Here is a 13,329-nt window from a genome sequence, read left to right on the forward strand (position 1 = left end):
GCTATGTCCCTCTGACGTATACTACCTCACCACATTCCTCTTTCTCTTATGTCTCCATCTCTCCGCCTCTATGTGTGTTTTTTTTTTTTGTTGGGGCTTACTCAACTATTATATGAATTGTTGTGCCCTAAATAGCTCAGGGGGGTTCTCTAGGTGGTGTCACAAGGCTGTCTTGGGGCTGCTGAATGTGCGTACAGAGCATTTCTGAATGTATTTTAAACCCTCAAATCTGGGACAAAACAGTGTGTGGACAAGGTAGCACAAACACTCACTCATCTTTTGTACACTTTTCCATTTGCTTTGGAGAGCTGTAATCTGTGCCTCTCTCAAACCTTGTTATTGTACTACTCACCTGGGAAAGTAAGTTGTCACGAGTCCTCAAACCTAAAACAGGTAGTTTACAGAGAAAAATGATCAACATGAGTGTTTTCTAATATGGTGCCCCTATTATTCAGGTGTTATGTTCTACTGTTCTTAAGCAGCCCTTTGCTACAGTAGTTCTTAAAATGTTGCAATCAGCATGCTAATATATTCATAATGACAACGCCAACATAAAAATCTTTAGTAAGTGTTATGTTTAAAACTAAAATATTAGGACAGTTTTTTTTGCCAGTTTGTCCAACACAAAACAGCTGAAGCCAAAGAGAGTGTCATTTATTGCAGGTTTAAGTCAAGCTTTGGGAATTTGCTGAGATGTAGGAGAGAAGATTAAAGGAACACCACATTTCCCCCCTGTTTATTCACAGGAAAGAAAATTCCCCAACTAAATACCATCAATTCAATAGATGTGTTTATGTATTCGGTCTTTACCAACAATCTTTTACTTTTGGGGAAGCTTTAGGTTGCAAAGTCACGATTCTAAGATGTATCCTCTTTGAACCAAAATGTCAATGCAATTGATATTGCCATGTTTTGCTGAATAAGTATTAGATTTGACCACCCATTGGGGCTTTATGAACAATTAAGGGGCCTATTTATCTGCTGTAGAGAACGTATTTTTGTCCCAAAGTTCATGCTCAAATATACACTAGTTGTTGAGATATTTTAAGATGGACCACAGTGATGGATCAACTATAGCAAAATGGCTTACCATTCTTAGACCCATACAGCTAGCTCTTATAGTTTTTTTTCTATTAAAGCAAAGCCAATTATGCCTTCGCTTCCAAGAGAGAGGCCCAAAACCTTTTTAATGCTACCCAACCGAGCAAAGGGAAAATATAACCAAGACAAAGGAACAAAGCCTGTGATGTAATCAGTGAGCAAGGGTATTGTTGGTGTCAACATCCATTTCATATGACTTTTAGATCAACAGAGTACAACAATGTTTAGTATGGCATGAATTAAAGCCAACACATTAAGTGCATATGTAACCAACTGCAAAGTGTGTTAATTACTGACATGGGAGAAGATTAAAAAGTTCCATATGAGCAGCAGCCTCAAAGTTCTTTATGTGAAACATTACTTACAACCCTTAAACCCTCCTGACCTGATCAACCTGACCTGAATCTGGAAGGATAAAAATCTGTCTGAATAAAAGGGTGAAACAGACACGTCTACCAGAGCAAATGAAACAGGCTCTTGCAAATTTGTCTGATTGAAAGGTTGAACAAAACAGTAAAATCTCTGAACTCATTTGTAGAGAAGGCAGCAGCAAGGTTATGCGGATGTTTTGATGTGTCTATATTGCTTGGAAGTCTCTCTTAGTAATAGCTCAAACATGATTTACAAATAACTGATTCACCCACTTTAATTGCATGAGAAGGCTCTGTGAAGATGTTCTACTATCCAATCTTGCTCCCCTTTTTTCTCTCCCTGTCTCCTCTTCTGTCCCCTCTCTCTTTCTTTGTTTTCGATCTTTTCTCCTCTGCTCCTCTTCCTCTCTGAATCCTTGGGGGGTTTCTGCGTCTCAGTACTATGCGGCCGTATGATCTATGGTGGTTCTACACTGAAGCAATTAGATGGAAGAAAATCAGAATGGTGAGATGAATACAGTAGAGATGAACAGGTACAGAGGAGAGAAAATATAGATTTGAAAAGACTATCAAAAAAAAGGAGGTGTGATCAAATGTGAAAAGGACTCAGAATGAGAAATGATTCAGTTTTCCTTCATTAGAGCATCAAGGTGAAAAGGACAGATAGGAAAAGTAGACAGATGCTCTTGGGGTCATTGGGAAGACGGTGAACATGTGGAAAGAGTGAAGGAAATAAATGGATTGGGGAAAAGAGAGATAGTCTGATGGAATTCCCTGGGAAAGAGAAGGTGGGATGTAATTAGGCGGAACGATCCAAAGCGGTAGGAAGACTTGAAGAACATCTGGGAGGGAAGGAGGTAGTGACAGTGGATAGGAGAAGAAGGAAAGGAAAGACAGTGTACAATGGACAGTGGAAGGGAAACAGAGAGAGAGGAATTGTGCAGTTAGCCAGGGAATAAGAGAGCAGAGCAAAGGTTCTGTAGGAATATTGGAGGGTGGGGTTAGGCAAGAAGGGGGTTAATGCAGCTGCATTAGCTAAGTGGGGAAAGAGGGAGTCAGAGAAAGTAGGACAATCAAAGGTAGAGGACGAAAGAAAGGTAGAGAAAGGAAGGACCAGGGGATTTAGTGGAAAGGACAATGAAAAAAGGTTAAAGAAAATGAAATAAAATGAAAATCATGTTTCGTTTTGCTGGGTTAGGGTTACGAATGTAAGGAAAGAAATGATTCAAAAAATGCTCCTAAAACCTGGTTTAAAAACTCAGAAACTTGATTTTCTCTCTGAAATGATGACTAAAACGGTGGTTGTAAAGGCTTAAAAACATCTGTTAAATGTTTCTATGACATAATCAGTGCTCTGATTCTTGCACTGATAGCAAACTTTTAGCAGTCGTCAAATTGACAAATAAATTGTTGTTATATTCATTTATATATTTAACGCAAATCATTCTCTGGACAATGTTAAAGCTCTATTTTAGCACTTTCTGGAAGTGCTATATCTCTCCCCAAAACACAAAAAATATCAGAACTTGCTGAGTAATGAAATCGTCACTGTGTTTGTGTTTGAATTTTCTCACATGTAGCGCTATTCACAACTGTAAATGCTGGTCAATATTTATGGCAAGTCCCTTAATGACTTCTCTTTTTAAAAGGGAAACACATTAATTACTTCATTTTAAAATTTCTCTAGTAACTGGTGTGTATGTGAACTTTGGTAAAATAGCTCCCAAAAACACAGACAAACTTCAAGGCTGTGTTTGGGTTGCTTGGTTTTGACAGACAGTGATCTGGCAAGTTAACAATGACAGACGTCGTATTTCTCATTGTAGTCTGCAGATGAGCCTGTTGTTGCTGTATCACGCCTTGATAAGTTGTCGAATTTTCAACATAAAAAAAGACATCACATGTCATTGCCTCTCCTTCATATACATGCAGACATACTGTGTGTTTAAACAACACGTAGCAAAGCTGTCAACTCCAACCAACCTATATAATCCTCAGTCAAACACAGCGTGGTGTGTATTTCACTGTAAACCTCCACTCTGTCAGCACCGTCTTCTCGTGCTCTGGGAGCTGCCATCAGACATCCTGCAGGCCTTTATCGGGGCTTTCTGAGAGGCCAGCAGCCCTGTCGTTTTCTCTGCTGCTTTGCACGAGCCTGAGGGGCCTCCTGTCTGACAGCCGGTCCCAATGCTGAGACCCACTCTGACCATCTGTCTTTGCCACACAGTCGTTGTTACAGCTGACATGTCACTCTTGTTGCGTTTTCTCTACATGAATGGGAACAGCTATCAGTATGTTTGATATCCGCAAGGATGACAATTCCCAAATGCTGTTAATGTATTTGGGATTGTTAATAGCTTTCAACACAAATATAATACAAATGCTTTACACTATGGATACGTTGTTAGGTCTTCAATTCCTATAAATATCTGTAAAATTGCACTTAGCAATTAATTCTGATATGTAGGAACCCAGTGTCTCTTAAGGTTTCAGTTAGTTAAACCCCCAAAAGGCAGACCTAAAAAGTTTAACACTGGTTTAATGTTGAACAAAAAGAGAGCAGGCAGTGAAGGCAGGGAGCTGGCTGGCCAGAAAACACTCCACAACATCACTCTGGAAGTACTGGCAAGGAACACTGAAGAAAACGAAGGCACACCAGCAAATCTGAAGAGAACGCGGGTAAGTACAAAAACTAATTCGGAGCACCAAAATAGTCAACAGGGATTCATAGCTCAGTTAACGCATGGATACTCTACTGAACAAGACAGGATTATCTGGCAGAGTAGTGGAGAGAAGACCAGGTTCTTATAGAGGAGATGATCACTGTGTGATGTGTGCCTCGTCTGCTGAGTGGGGAAGCCAGCCACAACGCCTGCCACTCACATACCTGCAGGAGACAGAAACAGAGGGGGGAGGGGAAAAAGGAAAACAAACAGAAACAATCCTACAATCGAACAAAACCGGTAAAAAAAACCTCACATTGTCATCATTTTAAATCTGTTTCTAAATCGTTCCTTTTCTTTCAAATGACTTTTTGGTGCCACCTTTGCTCTACTTATTATCTGACACATCGCCTCTCATTTTTTTGGGACAATCGGATCAACCAATGTCATGGAAGAAAGGTAATTACGTAACCAATGTTAAGCTTGTTTTTTCCAGTCGGATCTCCCCGACCAAGCTTGCAGTTTGGTTTGTCGTAACATCATTAATAAATGTATCTTGTGATCTATTTTCTGTCACTGTACACCGGCCCTCGGAGCCAAACAGCACGGCCCACAGAACATGGCTATTGTATTTTATCATGTGATTACCAAATTTAAACTTTGATTGGAATTTCCCACTAAAACACCTTAACTATGTTCTGAAAATAAATTCACGGGTATTGTGTGGGTATTCATGTGTGGGTATTGATTGCTAAAGGTGATAGTGCCCAGCTGTTACATAAAATAATTAAGTATTTTTAAGCAATGAAAGTCTTTATTTACAGTATTATACTCAAGTTTTTTGTGTGTCCAGGAATAAATCAGCTACGGCTTGTTTTGGTTCTTTCTTGAATTTTATGAAAAACAGTTGGCCAAATGTTCAATGTTTCCAAGTTTGTTTGATCTGATTAAAGGCTAGTTAAACAATATGGGGGTAAAAATGATAGAAAGAATAATACTGCCTTTGTAATCAACCATACTCATCCTTTATATAATCTAACTCCTCTCCTTGTCCCAACTACAAAGAGCGACATGATCTCTATTTTTTTTTTTTTTGTAAGTGGCGGCGAGCTTACAGGAGCAGAATAGGATTGTTGAAAGGAAACATGTTACTCATTCCTCTAGAGGGGCGCATACACTGTTTTTGTTCTCTGCTGTTGTATTCCCACTTCATATCTGAGGTGGTTTCCTTCAGTAAAGCCTGGTGTACAACATAAAACAATTAAACACAGAGGATGCCAGTAAAACAAATTATTGATGCAGAAAATTGATTCCTGTGATGAAATGTAATTGAAACAAGTAGCTTTGAAGGACGGATCTCAAGCAATAAATATGAACGCGATCATGTGCTGTGTGTTTATGTGAGTGTGACTCATTTATTAACTGTGATTATACTCATGTCTAAAGATGTTTTGGGAGTGATTTGCTAAAGCTAGATGTGCCCATGTGTATCTGCATCTTAATTATATAACTTAGGGACTAGCTTGAGCAGCTTTCACTGCTCTTAACATTATAGCGATGCAAACACATACACATTATAGATTCTGCCAAACCACAGTAGAGTGGTGTCTTGTATAATGAGCATTGTACTGTACACATTAGCTGTCTGTCAGCACAGCTCAGCATCATTGTGCGCTTCATTCAGTGGATGCTTGTTTCCGTGGAAGTGTGTTTGTGTGCACTGATAGATGGATTCAGGTAGAAACAGCTGGTCCTTTCCAGCTAAGCAATTAGAGCTGGACACAAATCAGCTAATTAATTGTGATAGACTATAGTGTTAAACGTGACTCTGATTTAACCGTCATCTCTCAAGATCACTCCCCACTAATCCTTTTCCACCTTTTGTCTTTAGTAAAGTCCTCACAACGTGAGACCTTGATTTACTGCAACTCTCAGTTGAATCACCACGAGTTCAAGGTCGGTTACTTAACATTAGGATAGATATGTCAAGAGTAAGACTCCATTGGTGTTTAGCTTATAGGTAAATCAGCCACTATGGAGCTAAATGAGCTTCATGCTGCAGCCTACACAGACCTCCATACACCTAAGGTGGAAAACCAATTAGCCTTTGTATCTGTGAGTTAAAAATCAAATATTAGCTTCTCAGTGATAGGGCCAGAGGTCAACTCCTATAACAGTTTAATTTGCTTCATTTTTATTGAAGTAGTTTCAAAAGTGGGTGGTGGGAGGTGAGTGGGCAAGTGTGAAAGTTCCTACATGACAGGTTTAGACCGGTGGGAACTACATCCAGCTGCCATGATGCTAAAATAATTATAGCTGATTTTTTAAATAGTAAGAATAATAGAAAAGGATCAATTGACATTGTGCAATATGAAATGTGTTTTTATGCTAACCAACCCACACACGTATCATCTTCTATCGTCCCTTAGCTTCGGGGCGTTTCTCATCATTTGTCAGCTACATGGTTTTGGTTGTATGCAGTTGAATTTAATCATAGTCCTCTCATCTACTTCCTGTTAATCACAGAAGGCAGCTTTTTTCAGCGAAAAGTTCAGATTTACCCACTCTGTAGCTACTAACTAATAAAAAGCTGTACAACTTATTTGGTGTTTACAACTTGTTAAGCGACTTCCATATTGCCAAAAACAACAACAGAGCCTTATTTCTGCGAAGTAAATTGTATGGTTAAAACCCGAACAAGTCTTGTATACATTTTTGTCTTTTTGGTGAATTATTTAAATATGTGTTGCCACGGGAACCACAGGATCTGAGTGTTTGGTTGTGGGACCTTTCAAGGATTCTTGAAGGAGAAGAACAATGAAAACTTGAAGCTATGATTTGTGCTGTGTCGAGGTTTATACTTCACCTTTTACTAGAGCCAAACAATCACACTGGAAATATCACTGAGTTAAGTGTGAAATATTGGAAAGCTTATTGGAAAGTAGAGCTGAAAAGATTCCTCGAATAACTCGAATAATTCGATTATAAAAATTCATCGAGGAATTTTCGCTGCCTCGAGGCTTCGTTAAGTTTGTTTTTTTTGCGTCATCAAAACTTTGGTATGAGTATAAAACACGTTTAATGTAGCTGCAGCTACCTGCTCCTCTCTCTTACACACAGACACTTCAACACGCACACGCGAGCGCGACGTGCCCCTTTTAACTTTTAGTCAGCACACAGTTGATCCGTGATCCACACGACCCAGTCGGGAACACGTGATCCGGTCAAACGGTCGGCTTTTCTCCGTTCACTCTCTCCGTGTTTGCAGCTAACATAACGATAGCAGCGTCCTCTCAGTCTCTGTCACAGACGCGTCTATGGTCTCTGTAGTCTGTGAGCGTGCTGAATGCACGCGCTGCAGGAGCAGACAGAGATACACTTTTAACAATATACAGGCTGATTATATTAAATGTCTAATGTCTTCAAAGCTAAATCAAGACAGAACTTGTTTGTGGAATAATAATTTAGCAAATATATATTTAAAGTTTCTCAATTTCCTGATCTGACATAATGATTGATTCTGTGATTGATTCAACAGAACATAATGCTTTCTCAATTAAATGTACTGTAATAGATGTGTAGGCTACACAAAACAGTATTTTCTATTTCAGCCATTAAAACGTGTTTGGCCTGTATTTTTAGTTTATCTGCCGCCTTGACCAGTGAATCCAAAAGTTTATTTGGGACCCTGTCAGTAATATGGTGAGTGTCAGCAGCTGTGGAGCAGAGGTGGTTGGTTGTAACAAGCAGGCGTTTCCATGGTCACTGCAAAGAAGCAGGTTTGTAGGGACGACCCAAGACGAGTTAAACCTTAATTAAGCAAAAGTATGATTTATTCGATTACTCGATTAATCGACGGGATATTCAATAGAATACTCGATTACTAAAATATTCGATAGCTGCAGCTCTATTGGAAAGTCTTTATTACATAAATAATAATTTATAAGGTATTTATTTTATTTCAAGAGGAGATTGGATTGAGCTAAGCACAGAGGAGCTGCAGCTCAGCATGTATCGAGTTGTTTCAACTCGATAGGGACATTTTTTTAGAATAACTCCAACCAACCGCAATGTAGAGAATAATATCATGACCTCAGCGTTTTGTCCTCCTCTCAACTTACTTCTTCCTCTCTTTCCTCCTGCAGATAGCAACTTCATCCTAGCCAACGCACAGATGTCAAAGGGCTTTCCCATTGTCTACTGCTCTGATGGCTTCTGTGAGCTCACAGGCTTCTCGCGGGCAGAGGTCATGCAAAAGAGCTGTGCCTGTAAATTCCTGTATGGGCCAGAGACCAGCGAAAGCATCATCCTCAGCATTGACGAGGCGCTGGAGGAGCGGAAGGAGTTTAAGGATGAGATCATGTTCTACAAAAAAACAGGTGACAATGGACCAACGTTTGGTTTTTATTCGTTCTCAGTTGTTTTGTTTACCCCTTATTTACAATCTCATTTTGTATCCCTTTTGCAACAGTGTCTATAGTCACTTTACTGTAAACCACAGAATGTGTTCCTTCCTCTACCGTTTACCAATTAAAATTTTGGAACCAAGTCAAGCTATTAGAGAGAGCACAGACAGAGGGATTACCATACTGGACTCAGCCCGTTTATTTCCGTCAATGGATGGCGTCTCTCTGCGTCTATGTCTGAGGAAACCATGTTTAAATTGGTGTAGATGGACCCATGGATAGATGAAGTGATCACAGTATTTCGAGGATGCATAGTCTTTTTTTATTGTCCCATTCTCATTAAAAGGTGATTAAATAAAGTAATCCTTCACAAAGTCCCCCTCTTATTATTAGTAGTGAGAAATATTCAACTTTCATTGCTGTCACATAGTGAATCTTTAGCCCTGTCTCCTTCGATTACACTGAGCCAAGTAGGTAGCAGAGGTGCAGTATGTTTTCATGTGTGCCTCACTGATTAGCCAGCTGGCCGGTGCAGAAATGGAGTCGAAAAATAATGAGCACATCCAGGCATCAGTGGATACATGCTTGCTGTGAAGTGGGATTGTGTCATGTGCTGTTGCATGGTAACTGCAGAGTTTGTTGTACATTTTTGCTTCGTGTTGTCGCGTATTGAAGTACTTACAGTTGTGTGAATCTACAGCCTTGTTTTTGATAAGGCCTGGCAGTTGGGTGGAGTTTTTTTGCAGCCAATCTGTCACAAACAAAGCTTTTTTTCCCTCAACATTTTGACTTTTAATATCTGCCAACTGTTGTTTTTAACAATGGCAAATCAACTAGAACAACGAGGAAAAGTCCCTGCAGGATTTACAACTGATTTGCCATGTTTTGCTACCTTTCATTCATTCAGCAGAATAATGACCTTGTTGTGAGCAGTGCTTCTCAAACTGTGGCAACGTGAAAGGGGGGGCACGGGCGGCGCAAAATAGTGGCCAGTGATGAAACCAGATGTTTTTCCTCCAAAGGGGAGATGGAAAAAATAAGCTTAAGAGGAACATCATTTTCAGTTTCTTACACATCCACTTCTTTGTTTTCTACATGTCATTTTAAAAATGTAAAATAAGATTTTTGTCACTTAATCCACACTTTCCACATTTTGTCTATTATTTCTTTGATCATCGCTTCACGTTGGCCTAAAAACTCAAATATTTGATCCTACCCTTTTAACTCTGGTGTGTTAATAGCTCCTTGGACAGAGTGAACGGTTATTAATAGGCAGACTGACTTATTTGAATTCCAAATAGGAAATATGTAGATGGATTCAGAAAAGCAAGATAAAAAAGAACAGACACTGAAATGACCTTGTGATGATTTTATAAACAGCGTTTATGTGGTTTGTTTATAATGAAAGGTCTTCTTGAAATCAATCTTGAAGGGATAATGGAGTGTGCACGTGTCAGAAGTTGTGCCACTTTCCTGTAATTTCTCTGTGATTCATGATGCAAGTTTAGTAGATGAGTCAGTAAAGTTTGCACAGACTCATCTTTGCTAATACCATCACAGATGTGGCTGTCTACCCTGCTGTGGCTCTCGCTTTGTTGTCTTTCATGTCCCACCCCTCCATCTCCTTCTCCCTTCTGTCCCTTTTTACTGTCCTTTTGTTACATTTCCTCTCTGTTTGCCTCTTTTATATAAATGCCATTTTTTTCTTTCTCCAAACTCTTTTACCATTTTCACACAACACTGTTTGTGCCAATTTGTCTGCCTGTCTGCCATGTTTATCTCACTCTTTTCCCCTCCCTGTTTCACTCTTTTCATTTCGTCTCATCCCTCTCTTTTCGTCTGTCACAAAGTAAACGTCCCTGATTGACTCAGTTTGTCCTCCTGTCTGTCAGCACAAGAAAAAAGAAAGCTGCCAGTTCGCAATCAGGGACGCTTTTTCTCTCACTGTGCGCTTGATAGTGCTGCTGTGTCTCCCAGGCATGTAGATATTCATACACACAAACACAAATGCAGAGACCAGAAAAAAAACGACTTGATTCCACACAAGACAAGGGATTTGGTGAGAACAGAGGGAACTCCGTGGGAAAATCACAGGAGAATGAAGGTAGCTCACTGGTTGTAATTGGTTATTCACATGAACAAGAATTAAACCCCCCATGCTCAACGTGTCTTTGCGTATATCACATTCTGTAGTCACAGAAAGATTTAAAGACCAATGTAGAGCTGGCTCAACACTGAAGCTTCTGTCTTTGTGACATGGGCGGGGGGGTCTCCAATTTGGACTGCAGTACCCATTTTCAAAGCTTTTGAAAAAGTAGAGCACTTCCAGGGTTAAGTATAAAAAGCCTTTAATGTATCTGGGCTAAAAGTTCATAAAAACATGTTTCAGCCATACAGGCCTTCATCAGGGCAGATACAAAATGGCTGCCAAGCTATCGCTGTCATAGGGTTACACAGAAAGTTAAACATCAAAATGTATACATGACACCAAGGCAGATGAGAATTACAATACTTTTAAAGTAATTAAATATACCAGCAAATTACTGAAAACCAAAACCAAGACACTAAGAGGAAAGAAGAAAAGTCCAGTTCTCCATCTAGACCAGGATATTGCATCGCTTTCAATGTATAAATCGATAGCTTTTTTAGTCTGTCTCCACCTCTGATTGAACTTGGCATATGATCAATACCTGCAATTTATAAAGAGTTACAGCTGCCATGATGAGCATCTTTAAAATGTAAAGCCATTGGATATTGAGGGTTTCCCATTCGAATGGCATGTTTGTGTTCAGCCAATCTCGCCTTCAGTTTATGTTTCATTCTGCAGATGTAAAAACAACCACAAGGACATCCAAGTCTTTTGATCACACGTGTAGTATTACAATTTATAAAAGACTCAATGTTGAACTGACGACCTGATGTTGCGTCTGTAAAAAAGCTATTGTCCAACCAGCTTGTTTGTGTTCCGGGAGGAAGAGAGCCTTTTACCAGTTTATAATTCAGGGTCCGAGCTCTTCTGAAGCTGATGGTAGGTAGGAGCATCTGGAAGAGCTTCTCTGAGAGAGTCGTCACTTTCTAATATGTCCCAATTTCTTTCAATTATTTGTTTGATCTAGTTTGCTTTGCAGCTATACTGTGTTACAAAGTACACTTGGTGAGAAGGCTGTTGCCTCTGCCTTTTGACTAGAAGCTGTTCTCTAGGAAGATGTTTTGCTTTTTTGTATCAATGATCTTATGTGGGTATCCTCTTTTCTTACATTTTTGCCTCATATCTCGACCATTTCTCATATGGATGCTACTGTATGTATAAACACTGTTGCAATATTCTTGGGTATTTCTTAATCAGAAATGTTTAATTGTCCCTAATTGTGCAGATACTTCTTTAAGTGTCATAGTTATTAGCACAGCAGCATTACACTCCCTAGGATGAACATGCTGAGCTGCAGCTCCTCTGAAAAGCAATCTATTTAACAGGAGACAGGACCTTAGAGATCAGTTCATCTCTAGCAGAACCTGGGGAACAGGGACTTGGTCTATTTAAAGGCTCTGCGTCCCCTGAGGGACTTCCATGTGTAGATAGGCTTTCTAATAAGTCTGAGAAGCGGTGAAACTGTTGCTCCTTACATGCCCACACTGGCCATACACACACACTGTTAATCCACGGTGACTACAATCAGAGAGGGTGTGTATAATAAGGACGTTTTTGCCTTTCAGCCGTGCTGTTCTGGTGCTTGCTGGACATCGTGCCAATTAAGAACGAGAAGGGAGACGTGGTGCTCTTTCTGGCCTCATTTAAGGACATCACTGACACTAAAGCCAAAGCCATCCAAGAGGACAAGAAGGAAGGTCAGTATGGGTTTGTGTGGAAGAGTTGTGTTGCTCAATGGAGACCTGCTCAGTCTCCATTGTACCACAAAATCTTTGGGATTATCTTGTATTAAAGCTGAGTGTCTTTTCTCTGTTTTATAACACTTAAACACAAGCTATGTTAATGAAACCATCATAAGTACAGCAGGTTCTTGTATTGGATACACTATGAACCCCCTTACCTTTTAGTTGCTTTTAAAAAAAAACAAAAAAAAAAACTACTTTGTTGTGTCAATTGCTTTTTAAGATCATGAAAATTGCCTCATGATAATGTTCATGTTGAGCAGCACACTTTTTTCCAGTTGAGTTTTGGATGTGTATCAAAGAAGACACAGTTTTACTGTTGATATATAAAATTTAAAAAAAATCCCAAAGAAACATTTAAATTCTAACTCTAACTCATCCAAGGACACAATCTATTCCCTAACTTCAGCCAAAAGTGCCTTTGATGCCTCAATAGAACCTTGGAAACATAAATCCTGCTTAAGTGGTGATGTTAAATTGCACTATAATCACCATAAAAGAAATGTTATAGTAGCACAACTTGTGACATTTTACAAACAAAGCAGTTTAATTAACTTTAATTCAGATATTTTGTTCCTGATGTTGATACAGTTGACAAGCGCCACCTGTATTTCTGAGCATCTCCCACATTTGCTGTTGAACAGGACAACCGTTCAAAAACATGAAGTAGTTCCAGAATCTACAGACTTGAAAAGAAATAAAGCTTGGCAGTCAGTCAATCTTGATTTTATGAGACAGAGTTATATGCAGTATGTTGAGCCAACACTTATGAACCAATCTGAAGACAAACTTCAGATAAACTTTAGTAAAGAAGCTGATGACCTGGGTATCCAGGTTCAATGTTCAAATGTTTCTCATGTCTGACCTTCCAGTATTTTAATTATTGGGTCTAATTTA

General features: G+C 39.4%; 1 protein-coding gene across 1 annotated transcript in view; it reads left to right on the plus strand.

Moving 5' to 3' along the window:
- The window catches only part of kcnh8 (potassium voltage-gated channel, subfamily H (eag-related), member 8), a 52,116-nt gene that overhangs the window by 6,518 nt on the left and 32,269 nt on the right, over window positions 1-13,329 (plus strand). Inside the window, exons 2-3 of the mRNA XM_079367611.1 lie at window positions 8,281-8,514; window positions 12,256-12,387. Of these exons, the coding sequence (XP_079223737.1) occupies window positions 8,281-8,514; window positions 12,256-12,387 (366 nt within the window). The remainder of the gene's footprint in view (window positions 1-8,280; window positions 8,515-12,255; window positions 12,388-13,329) is intronic.

The sequence above is a fragment of the Symphodus melops genome (assembly GCF_947650265.1).
Source record: "Symphodus melops genome assembly, chromosome: 18".
NCBI classification, from domain to species: Eukaryota; Metazoa; Chordata; class Actinopteri; order Labriformes; family Labridae; genus Symphodus; species Symphodus melops.